The sequence below is a fragment of the Rhamphochromis longiceps genome, linkage group LG3, assembly GCF_057381845.1.
Source record: "Rhamphochromis longiceps isolate RC_006_pf linkage group LG3, R_longiceps_female_GT1.1, whole genome shotgun sequence".
NCBI lineage: Eukaryota > Metazoa > Chordata > Actinopteri > Cichliformes > Cichlidae > Rhamphochromis > Rhamphochromis longiceps.
Window position 1 is genome coordinate 30,757,451 of NC_140559.1, and position 13,174 is coordinate 30,770,624.

General features: G+C 41.0%; 3 protein-coding genes across 6 annotated transcripts in view; all 3 read right to left on the bottom strand.

Annotated features, from left to right (window-relative positions):
- Nucleotides 1-3,685, bottom strand: part of LOC146674061 (programmed cell death 1 ligand 1-like) — a 9,699-nt gene extending 6,014 nt beyond the window's left edge. For all 3 annotated transcript variants that reach the window (XR_014909050.1, XR_014909049.1, XM_085393768.1), the window contains exons 1-3: nucleotides 3,497-3,685; nucleotides 1,678-1,830; nucleotides 1,476-1,582 (exon numbers count right to left, since the gene is read on the bottom strand). The gene's annotated coding sequence lies outside the window, so the exon portion shown is untranslated. The remainder of the gene's footprint in view (nucleotides 1-1,475; nucleotides 1,583-1,677; nucleotides 1,831-3,496) is intronic.
- LOC146674054 (protein NLRC3-like) overlaps nucleotides 1-13,174 on the bottom strand; it is a 176,731-nt gene that overhangs the window by 111,755 nt on the left and 51,802 nt on the right. The window lies entirely within an intron of this gene.
- Nucleotides 10,288-13,033, bottom strand: LOC146674062 (tripartite motif-containing protein 16-like). Its single transcript, XM_085393001.1, has one exon. The coding sequence runs from the start codon at nucleotides 12,460-12,462 to the stop codon at nucleotides 10,762-10,764; it is 1,701 nt and encodes a 566-aa protein (XP_085249127.1). The 5' UTR covers nucleotides 12,463-13,033; the 3' UTR covers nucleotides 10,288-10,761.

Here is a 13,174-nt window from a genome sequence, read left to right on the forward strand (position 1 = left end):
GGGCTGCATCTCTCAGAGGCTGCATTTGAAGGCCGATTACAGCAACGCTACGAAGGCTGTCCTTCACTTCCCCAGATTTGAAGGATCGGTCAGGTGTGTCCTTTGTGGCCCAACCTATCCCAGGATTCATAGCCAGCCAATTCCAGTTTCCAACAATGGCAGCAGCTACTTGGTTTTAATATTACTCTTATTACTCTTTCTTGGTCACAAAATAAACATTTAACATATTTTCAGGCGAGAATGTAACTGTGTAAACTTCAAATAGCTGCTCAGTTTATCAAGACATCACATAATTGCAAAAGTGCTCCGATGTTTTCAGTGACGAGCTGGCCAGGAGGTCAAGTTGCACTTGAGCCGACAAGAACAGCGAACTCCCGGCACATCTTTTTCAAAACCCCCGCAGTCTTTCACTACTCAGGTTAAACATGATATATAAGTCACTTAGATAACTTAAAAATGTTACTGTTTGGCTTTCAGTATTTCAGTATTTTTTTTTTCCTGAGTAAATCAGTTTGATTGTAATTAAAGTTATAGTTTTCACACAGCTGAATAAACGTCAAGAAGGAAACTGATTAAACAGAAGTGTGAGATGATCGAGAATATACTCCGGTGTCCTGTTATATTTTAGACAGCAAGGAGCAGACGGCTGAGTTTATTAAACTTCACCGAAACAATCTGCAAATTTCATTAAAAGTTTAATAAACTGTCATCTTGTGTTAATTTTTTGTTAGCACATACCTTAACTATCCTTTCAGCTTGTTCGTGGCCAAAGATGTCCACCAACAGATTAGGTCTGTAATGTTTATTATTTTAATGGTTTTTTTTATGTTTTTTGCCATTTTTTTCTGCATAAAGCTTTTAACTAACTTCATTTCTTTTCATAAATATAAAATAGTTCTTACTTTTTAAATTTTTAACCCTTTAAACACCAGTTTGTTTGTCCACTGCCCTAGCTGGAAGACAACCTCAAATCTCACAATTTTATATATTTGCATTGCTACTGAAATCTCTTGTATTATTAATAGTAGAGTCTGGGAAATGTTATTGATTCACGTCAACACTGATTAAAATGCATTGTTATTTTTGTGCAGGGAGAGTAAAAATGAACATCTCAGCTTGTTCGTGGCCATTTAGCCAAGAGGAACAATTTGGTGTATAGTGTATATTATTGACATTATTAAGGAGCTGATGTTGAAAAAAATATAAACCTCTGGGAAGTTTAAGTCCATTTGCATTAACAGAACGAAAATCGTTGACAAAAGAAAAGTGAAGTGGCCACAAATGGCCAGGATAGAGCCCAGAGGGTTAAACACTTCAAGCTGTAAGCTAATGATAGTTATATAAGAGCAGATGCTGGTGCAATAAGCTCTACGTTTTATGTCTATTGGATGCATGATCTGATTAGTCGACTAATCGCAAAAGTAATCAGTAACTAGTTGACTATCAAAATAATCGTTTGTGGCAGCCCTACTTACAATTTGATTCAAGTTATAAAGAGGTTGGTTTAATAGTGATGTCCATGCATCCATTCGCTTCTGCTTATCCTTTTCAGGGTCGCGGGGGGTGCTGGAGTCTATCCCAGCTGTCATAGGGCGAGAGAGAGAGAGATGAATAATAAAAGTAAGGGACATTATTCTGCTCTTACATACAAATTAAAATACCACTGCTATGGCTTACCAGGGGGTGGATGGGCTAATAAGAGAAGAGCGATCCAAGAGAATCACCTCAAGTCACACTTGGATCTGAGCTTTACACACACTCCCACTAAGGTGCAGTTTAAAACACACTGAAGAGGAGATCAAACAACCAGGGCCCATCCACACTCAGTTTCTGAATGGAAAACACAAAAGATATGATTTAAATCACCAAAAAAGAATAACAACTGAACTCTTACTGCATCAAATTCATCTGCTGAAACAGGCCGATGACCAGTGGCTCTAAAGAGTCTACTGTAAGTGATGTAATAAAAGTCAAAAGAAATTTACTACTTAGTTATTCACAAGCAAAATGTACACAAAACAATAAAATAAGAACCAGTTTAAAATAAACAAAATCAAACTATGTGATTTGGTTTTGTTTATTTTGCAATTTACCTTAAAGAAACGGAAAACATTATGACACGATGACCTGGGTGACTGAGAACCTTTACAGACACTATGAGCAGTGTTGCACACATACATGCAGCTCAGATTGTTTTTGAAGTGCCTCTAAATGCAGTCAAGCTTTTTAGGGTCCCTAAGCGAGAAGTATGAAACGAAAAAAAAAAACAGGGTAGGAACAATGCAATATAATGAAAAGCGCTAAATAAAATGATAGCTCATTATCGGCTTAAGGCAAAGCCTCCGAGGACATTCACAGGTCACATTTACTTTAGCCATGCAAACTGGGTTTGCACTCCCGTGCAGCCAGGCTACTCAGGCTGTTTATGTTAGTAACTACATAAACTGTAATCTACTACCAACAGTCAAGATCTTAACCCCTTTTTATTTGTTCTTGTTTCTAATGTCTCTGTAAAGCACTTTGAATCACCTTGTTGTTGAATTGTGCTATACAAATAAACTTGCCTTGCCTTGTGTGGTGTTCGTATTTTTGTTACACAGCCAGTGTTCATGGGTCTGGTGGACCTGCTAGAGTTTTGGCTTTCCAAATTAACACTATCAAACAATTTTATGTTAAATTACTCAACAGATGTTTACTTCATCCCAATTACAAGACATATGAACAGCAAACATGGTTAATTTTTTCCCTTTACCTTTGTTAGATCACATTTATGAATTAATGTGCTTCTCGTTTTTCTTTTATATAAAATGTTATAAATAAATCAGTTATAATCAAGTGGAGTGAGTGGAAAGACACAACACATTTACACGTGAAAAAATAATTAATTGTTTAATTTTTCTTTTGAAAAAAACTGAACACGGGTCTCACAGACCCGAACACCATACAAGGGTTAAATCAAAATAACACCGCAATATTCAAAACAGACACAGAATATTCAGCGTGATACTCGAAAATGTTAGTCTACCACAGGTGGGACTAATGATCTGACCAATTTCTCCTTTTTTCTACATACACTAAAGTGAGTCTGTGTCCTTTGAGGACACGAAGAAGAAAATGGCGACCTAACTTAACTTTCGGTTTCATTCTGACGAAAGGTTCTGTTCGGCGGCTCTAAGCTTGGCTAATTTCAGCTCTGATATCAATAACGTGACTGCATGACTATTTTTGAATTAACGTTTGTGCGTTTTAATGTAGCTGTAGTTGAGTTTAAAACAACTGACACTTTCTGCACAGACGGATGTATTATTTTTTTTTCTGATATGAAGAAGAATCGAAAACGTTTTCAAAGTTTCAAACCCTTTTAAAGTTTTCGAATATATGTACTAAGTTTAACAACATCAATTTTAAACTTTTTTATGGTGTAACATTACGCTACAAAAAAGGTCACCGACGGTATGTGCATGCAGGCGTCTTCAGATGTGCGCTGATTACTTACTGCGTATCTGCAGGTCGGAAACAGAAGAAACTCGGAGTCTGCAAAAAGACAGACAAACTCTGAAACTGCTCTCCGATTTTCTCCACTTTACTCCACAAGAAGTCCAAAATATTGAACTTTACGGAAAAGACAAACAAATGGCGACTATTCTTCCGACAACGGAAGCGCTCGCCGCTCACGCCCTGTAGCTACGTCACGACGGTTTTTTTTTAATTCCCTTCTAGACGACTGTAGTCTGAAACTCACTGAAACAGATGATGAACGCAATGAAAAACGACCGATCGTACCGTTTAAATATTTTTCATAACCTATTAAAAATTTACAACAACCGACCTTAGTGTTCTCTTTCAGGTCGATTAGCTTAGAACTTTGTTTTATCGCTTCTCTTTGAACAAGATAGAAATTTAGTAACATGGCCTTACAAACCCAACAGCGACATCTTAAGAGATCCACAGCTTATGGCTCTTCAATGGGGTGTCACAGGGTCCACAGGAAAAAAAAATTGTAAATGTAAAATAATAAAATAAATATTCTTCTGTAGCAATAACAAAGTATAACATAAATTATTCTGTAGTAATTACACAAGAATATCCAGTATTTTTACCTTTAGAAGATAAATTATTGAAATTAAATAATGATTTTCAGCAAGTTTAGTTATTTTACAATGTAACGCAAGTACATTGTAAGTAACTGTATTTAAAATACCTAAAAATGAACAGTAATTAGTTACTCTACTTTTTCAGTGGAAAAGTAATTTAAATAATTTAAATATAATTTAAATACACCCAACACTGGTTTTAATCTTTATTTAACCAGCAAGTCAAACTCCACTCTCCCAGCCCTTTTCAGACACCGCTTCCTGTAGATGTCTTTTATGGCAGTAACTGGTGCTCCTGAGTGAGGTGAGGTGAGGATGATGAGCAGCAGGATCCTGCAGATCATCTTCTCCCTGTGACGATAAAATTTGATTTGAGGAAGAACCTTTTCACACACACATATATATGTTTTAAATAAAAGTATAAAAAACTCAGCAGAGCTGAATCTTGTCTCACATGAACTTTCTCATCTTCTAAAACATTTTGGCTGCTACCCCTCAGCCTCTCAGCAGCTGCACTTCTGGTAAATGTGAAAATCACAGGTGATCTCAGAAAAGTTGACTCTGAACTTGAGGTCAAGATCACAGGGATTCAAACTCATCTCAGAGCTGACAACCTGTCTCTGAAAGTGGACAAAACAAAAGAGATGATTGTTGATTTCAGGAGAACACGGAGAGATCACTGCCCACTTAACATCAGTAGATCCTCTGTGGAGGTTGTCAAGAGCACCAGATTCCTTGGTCTCTACCAGGTGGAGAACCTCTCCTGGTCCCTCAACACCAGCTCCATAACCAAAAAGCCCAGCAGCGTGTCTACTTCCTGCAGAAGCTGAGGAAAGCCCATCTGCCATCATCCATTCTTACCACCTTCTACAGAGGGACTGTCGAGAGCATCCTGAGCAGCTGCATCACTGCCTGGTGTGGTAACTGCACCATATCGGATTGCAATACCCTACAATGGATAGTGAGAGCAGCTGAGAAGATCACTGGAGCCTCTCTTCCCTCCACCAAGGACACTTTCAGCACCCGCTCCATCTGCAACGCCACCAGCACTATGGAGGACCTCACACACACTTTTCACCCTGCTGCCTTCTGGAAAGAGGTACCGGAGCATTCGGGCCCTCACTGCCACACTATGGAACAGTTTCTTCCCCCAAGCCGTCAGACTCCTGAACACTCAGTGACTGGACACACACACACACACACACACACACACACACACACACACACACACACACACACACACACACACACACACACACCCATTGCACTGTCTTGTGTCTGTGTCGCCCTGTTCTGTCTAGTGTTGCACTGTCTTGTCTTGTTTTCTTAGCAGTTTTTTGGCACATTGCACTTTACGTAGTCCTGTGTTTTTCTATTATATGTCATATGTAGCACCAGGGTCTCAGAGGAAAGCTGTCATTTCACTCTGTACTGTACGACTGCACATGGTAATGACAATAACAGACACTTGACACTTGACAGAGTCTGCAGCCACAGTTTCAGTGCAGCTCACCAGCACATCAAGAGTTAATGTTCGTCTATGATCCAAATCATGATCATTGTTCTGTGCACACTTTCAGCTACAAGATGTAAAATTGTCTGTTGACATCAGAGTGAAGTGTGTTGTTTTGTTACTCCAGAAACATGTTTAGATGTTTGCAGGCTGTCTATCTGTACCCGTCCTTGTGTTTCTCCGTCTCTGGCAGCTGCCTCTACGAACCATGAGCTCCTCTCTACGAACCTGGAAGAACATGTGAAGTATTTCCTGTTGATTTTACCCGGTGCATTTCACTCACTGACCTGCAAGATAAAAACTAAATATCAGTGTAACAGATTTTCATTTCATCAGAGCTCACAGATAAGTTGAGCATTAGCCAACAGGGGGCGTTTCTCACCAGAAAATAAATGAGGCAAAATTAAACAGGTCATGTGATTGGTGTTCTTTAAAAGTTCCTTTCAGACTCACTGGTTTATTTGAAAGTTGCACGTTAGTGCAGGATAAACAGGTTAGTTTGCTGCACTGTGATGAACTTAACAGAACAGTGTGTGACTGCTGCACAGTGGCTGTGGCTTCATGCTCAGTTTGGTTACATCAAGTGTAGCAGAGATGAATTTGCAGTTAAGCTCATGATGCTTAGATTCACTGAATTCCACCTTCATACCAGCTGAATAGTGTCTAATATAAAGACAGCATAAACAATTTACTGTCAGTGTAGAGGATGGAAATCAGCCTGTTCAACTCATAAAACATCAGCTGACATCTGGTTGAATTCACTTGTGTAAATCCACAAAGAGCAGCAGGTCAGCTGATCACAGCCTGTACATTCAGAAAATCTACTGAAGCTCTCAATAGAAATTATGTGAGTCATGATTCTTTTCCAGACACTGAGCCATTACAACTGATTTTAGGGTTCCTCCACCTGCTGAATCCACTTCAACCCCTGACTCCTCATTTTCCTGTTTAGAGACAAAGTCGCCCTCGACAATGTAGGCAACAGAAAATAGAGCCACTTTTTATTTTCCTTCTTTTTCTCTGCTCATGAGGCAGAGCTCAGCTACTTTTTACTTTCTTACTCTGAGTACATTTCAGAGCCTGTACTTTTTCACTTTTAATTAAGTAAAGACATTGAATCAGTACTTTAACTTTTACTGGAGCATTTTTTAACACAGGTATCTGTACTTCTACTTACGTACAACATGTGTGTACTTTTGCCACCTCTGCGTATCGGCCACATTAAAGTCTCCCTCTTCTGTGGTGCCGCCTTTACAATGTGTTAAAGTCTTCTTCATCATGATCTTGTTTCACCTCTGAGGGGAAATTTTGATGCTGGTCCTCTTTGTCTGTTCACTGCCTGCTGGAAACTTACCTGCTCGCTGCTGCTGCTCTTCCTCTCAGCTTCCCGGAGTAAGTCTGAAAACTCACCCGCCTGCCCTCCTGTCTGCACCTCTGCTCTGAAAAAGGAAAGGAAAGGTTAGACATGTTGTTCTTCTCCTCACTCCACCACACACCTGGAGAAACCCCCTCTCTGCAGCACTTGGCCTTGACAGCACAAGGTCCTGGACCACGTTTACATGTCTTCATAAGTTAACAGATGTGAAGTATTTTCACATACGGCCCTTAAAGCTTTTGTTAAAATGCTCCACAACACTTGGTTCAATCTGGCTTTATGCAGAGAAATGTGTGATGTTAAACTGAACCATCAGCTGATGCAAATGTTTATTATTAAACTCCTCGCCTTCATCTGTTGGAAGTTTAACAGGTACACGTCCCTCACTCATCCTCAAAAGCAGATGCAACAGATGCTCCTGCCTTGGTTTGAAGACACCTGCATGCATACTTAGAAAATTCATCTGTACATGTCAGTAAGTGTCTCACATTATCATTATCTGCACAATATTCACCCATATCAGCCAAATCAGCCTCAAACTGTTTGTCGATTCCACCAATCAAAACTCTGTTTCTGGGAAAAAGTCTTCTTGCTGGTTTATGAAGTGTGTAAGTATCCTCCCTCTTTAAACAATGACAATGTTTCACCTCCAGTAGTGACAACATTACACCTGCTTATTCCCCTGCAGCTTTGAGAGGGTTATTCAAACTGCCCAAACCCACCAACTGAGCAGGGTCATGATATCATTTATGTCATGTGTTTTCCACGATCGCTATGAGACACAAGTGGTCAGACTCTGAGTGTTAACACATCTTATTTCATCCCCATCACACAAAAACACTCAGCAGTGCGCGCCTGTTTTATGCTTCCCACATCAACAGTTTCTCCTCTTGTGCAACAGACTTGCTGTGATCCAGGGAATTGTGCACCACATCATCATTTGTGTTACGCAGAACAAAGTGCACTTTATTCAGCTTGAGCCTGGAAGCTGATAAAGAGCATTCACTAATGTGTCGTTAATTCAAACTGGGAATGTAAGGCTGGAAACCTGTTTCAGAAATCCTCTGGATCGTACCATGAATCTCATTTGTTTCGCTGTTTAAAGGAGGGAAGGTGTGTTTAGATGATGCTTGCTGGTTGTAACAACCAGTATCCCCTGACACCACACCCTGAACCCACTGCTGCACTCCTCCCCTGCAGCCGAGCACAAACCACACTGACCACACACTGCTACTAAGAATCAACATGAACACGACAGAATTAACCAGCATTGTTAAAAGAACAACTATCGAGGGCACACATTTGCTGGCTGTCTTAACTTGTTATCAGCTCCCAACACACATTATCAGCACATTTCCACACATGAGTGTTGTGAACACTGAGTGTTTATGTCACAAAGACAAACAAGCTAATTTTTCACACTTTAACGATTCACTGGATAAATTTACATCTGAGATAAAAACATGTTTTAGTGAAAAACTGCACATCCATGTTGTTTTCTGGAAGTGGGCGATGATTCTTGGGCACCGGGTGTACTGGTGGAGGCTTGGTGGGTGCAGAACCAGACGATGGTGTGGTAACCACAGCCGACGAGACTGGACCAGATGGCAACGTGGCAGCCGCAGGCGATGGAGCTGATGGTGGAGCAGGTGGTGGATGAAAGGGCTCACCAGAGCTTTCAGCAGAGGATGGCAGCAAGTGAACAGGGCTAGAGAGGGACCTGGAAACAGAGCTAAAGCCTGAACAAGTAATAGAGCTAAAAACTGAACTAGAAACTGAATTAGAGGCTGAGCTGGTGATAAAACAGGAAACTGAGCTGATATATGAGCTAATGGCTGAAACAAAAGTTGTAGTGGTGGTTGTGATGATGGTTGTTGAACTTGCAACTAATCAGGTAACTGACTCTTAGCTGCTCTCCTCTGGGGAACAGGGATGGGTACTGGGTCTGGCCGAACACCAGCCATCCCCACCTGAGGAACAGATAAGGGCGCAGGGACGAGCTGGGTTGTTCCTGCCTATACCCTGGGAGCCCGTGCAGGCGCAGGAGCTAGCTGGACCTCTGCTGCTCCCACCCAGGGAACTGAAACGGGTGCAGGAGTCAGTGTCTCTGTTAGCACTGTAAGGGTGCAAGGGAAAGCTTGGCCCGAGCTGCCCTGGGAACAGGAACTGGAAGTGGAGAGCGGAGCTCAGGAGCAGTAACAGTCACTGGGCAAACTAGGTTAATGGTGCCAAAGACAGTTTCAACTTGTCACCGAGGTGTCACTCTGAATAATGTCTTTAGAGTTCAAACACACAGTAGCGGAGTTATCTGATTCAGGAGATACAGAGTCCACGGAAGACGAAACAGTGTTACTGTTGATCTATTTTTACTTATTTATTTATTTATTTGACAGATCCGCCTTCCCTCTGTGTCGACCATTCTCACCTGCTGGTAAGCCTCAGTCCTGAACTCCTCTTCCCTGTATGGTTGAATGTGAAGTTGCTTTCCCTGTCTGGATAATAAATCTTGGAAGCACATCTCCTCCCTCTTTTTAGTCTAAAGAACCTGTGCACCTGACTGTGTTAAACATATAAATATGCATTAAAGCCACTAAAGTGTCTTATAGTCCCTGTTAACACATGCCTGCTGACACATGATACACAGTAATATGTGTTTGAATACAACCTGAAACCTGTTAATGTTCTGATTTAACAGCAGATTTCTCCACATGCAGGACAGAGAAATTCCTGCCTCTGTCACACAAAAAGTGGAAAATATATTTGTTTGACATTTTAATCACAATAACAAAGAAATAAACTGTTGGTAGATCCACTTTTTACAATGAATCATTCATCAGTAAAAATCTAACTCAAATCAAATACAACAAATTCAACATTCATAGAAAAAAATCCAACCCTGCAGGGATCAAACATCTGATCAAACACCAGGGTTGGACACAGACTTTCTAATCTGACATCACAAAGTTATTCTGAAGCTGTAAATCTAATTAAAAACTCCCCAAAACTACTAAGAGAAAACCCTTAAAAGGTTCAGTGACAGAAGAAAAATCCTTTACATATAAAATCGACAGAGGTTCCTGATAAATAGACTAATAAACAGAGAATAGCTGAACAGTTTCTGTGACACAGACGTAAAAATGCATAAATGCTCCATGATTTTCATTTCTATCCATCATCTTGAACACTGACTATAAATGTGTTCACTTCATTATTGTGTGATTTGGTTTCTTCACGTGTCTCTGTATCTGAAAAATGACATTAAATGTCATCACTCTAGATACAATAATAACAATATAAAAAACCTCAAAGATTAAATTTTTTATTACATTTTAAAAGTTCAAACCTCAAAGACATTAAGTTTACAGTCATGTATGATCAAGAAAATCAACAATCTTCACATTTCAGAAACTGGAACCAGCTTTAAATGTGACTAAAATAATGATAAAACAATCAATTCTCTAATCATTGACTAACTGATGAATCACTGCAGCTCCAATATATTGTTGCATTTGACAACCCACTACAGCAACTACAGAATAAAAGCACTAACCAGACTGATGACAGATTTCAAACATGCTGAATATGAAGAGTAGTATCATTTAAACTCACATGATTATCAGCCATAAGAACAAATTCAGATTTATATTGATGTAAGGTATATAAATGTAAGTACAGTTTGAATCAGTGCAATATTATTTTCACACATCAATGGACCACTGAACTTCTCAGCTTCTAAAATGTAAAGCCTCATTTAGAAACTACACAAGTACATATAATGGTCAGGGATCAACATGAACCTGTCTTCTCTGTTTGACTTTAATCAACTCTGCAGTGGCTCCATTAAACAACCCAAGCCAAAGTCCAGCATAGAGCGGCTGAGTGAATGTGGTCTGGACTCTGTGGAGGAGAGTCATGGTTTCAGAGACGCTGTAGAAAGACAGAATACCTGCTCTGTGATCCAGGTACACTCCTACTCTGGAGGACCGAGGACCTGAGAGATCAGTTTGGACTTTGTTGTGCAGAAATATATAACCGTTTGTGTCACAACGTAATGCCCAAGATTTGTTATTGTTTCCAAATCCACATTCATTGCCCCCTGCTCTGCTGATATTCTTGTATGCGACTGCTACACGAACTCCTCCCCCTCTCCACTCCACCTCCCAGTAACAACGTCCAGTCAGACTCTCTCTACTCAGGACCTGAAGCCATCCAGTGAATCTGTCTGGATGATCAGAATAAGACTGTTGTTGTTCTGTTCTTGTTACTTTTCTGTTCCCCTCAGATAATAACAGATGTGTGTGTGCTGTGTTTGGATCCAGTGTGATTTCACGTGAATATTTTAAGAATCCAGCTCTGGTCTTTGGCTCTGCTGGTGACAGTAAAACATCCACTTCAGTGACTGTCAGTGAGATGTTTGTCCATTCCTCTCTCAGGATGTCCTGTAGTTTATCTCTGGTCTCTGACACAGCTGCTGTCACATCCTCAAAGTAGCTCAGAGGACGAATATTGATGCTGGATGAGTGTGTAGACTCACCGAGTGCTGACAGTGAGGGGTAGTTGTGTAGAAACTGGTTGTGATCCTCTGTGTGTGAGAGCTGCTCCAGCTCGCCGTCTTTCCTCTTCAGCTCAGCGATCTCCTGCTCCAGCTTCTCCTGAAGCTCTTTGACTCGACTCACTTCAGTTTCCTGCTGGGATCTGACCTGCTGCTTCACATCAGAGCTTCTTTTCTGGAGGAGACGGATCAGCTCAGTGAACATCTTCTCACTGTCCTCCACTGCTTTATCAGCAGAGCCATTGATGGCCTCCACCTCCTGTTGAAGCAGCTTCACATCTTTCTCTCGCTCCTGGATTCTCTGCTGGATGTTTAGTCGTCTCACCTCGAGCTCCTTCTGCTTCTCAGTCCTTTCTGCTGCAGCTGGGACTGTTTCATGGCCTTTATGTTCATCCATCGTGCAGAGATAACAGATACTCTGCTGATCAGTACGACAGAAAATCTTCATCACCTCATCATGACGAGAGCAGATGTTCTCCTGGAGCTTCTTGGAGGGGGCCACCAGCTTGTGTTTCTGAAACTGAACTACATCATAGTGAGGTTGGAGGTGTTTCTCACAGTAAGAAATTAAACAGACTAAACAGGACTTGATGGCTTTCAGCTTCCTCCCAGTGCAGACATCACAGGCCACATCTTCAGGTCCAGCATAGCAGTGATCAGCTGGAGCAGCTTGGAGTCCAGTCTTCTTCAGCTGCTCCACTAAAGCTGCTAACATGGTGTTTTTCTCCAGGACAGGCCTCGGTGTGAAAGTCTTCCTGCACTGAGGGCAGCTGTGGATTCCCTTCCTGTCCTCTTCATCCCAGAAACTTTTAATACAGTTCCTGCAGTAGCTGTGTCCACAGGCTGTAGCCACCGGATCCTTCAGTAGATCCAAACAGATGGAACAAGAGAAGGTTTCTCGGTCCAGCTGAACTCCTTTCTGCGCCATTTCTCCTCTCAGTGTCAGTGACTGTGTGAGTTTCACTTCCTTATAACTGAAACTAGTCTGAGCTCTGATCTCAACAACATGTTTCTGCAGTGAATGGAGCCTGTCAGCTCTTACACGTCACCACATGTTGGTTACACCCATCTTCAAAGTGCAGATCTGAAGGGGAGGGAACGAGGAAACACGTGGACAGAGAGGAGGTGCTGTGTTTAAGAGCAGGAAGAAGAGGGAGGTTATCAGGCTGTGCTTCACTCCAGGAAGAGGAGCAGTTAGAGAGCGATACTGTGTGTTTAACCCTTTTTTATTTACTGCTCACATCAACTTTTAGGCTTGTTAACACTTTCTTCTATATAAATAAACTTCAGTTTAGAAATGTCAGAGTTCTCACTGAAGTTAACAAACAGTCCTTCAGTTTTAGTCAATGCAGGAGGATAATGATCCTAAACATACAGATAAGGCAGCCACTGACATGATGCTTATGTTGCATTTAAGTTTATGTTCATTTCAGTTGTTTCTCTCCCTCAAACACCATCAGAGGTGAGAGGGTGCAGCAGGTGTAGTAGTTGGTATATGAGTCAGTAAACAAATTAAAGGTTTTTCAAACACATTCATCTCCACAAAATGTGATAAATGTTTGACAGGAATAAAAAGAAACTCTGATCCTTCTTTAAAAGTATTTTTCTGTTATTACGGTCGAGTTGATCACACAAAATCA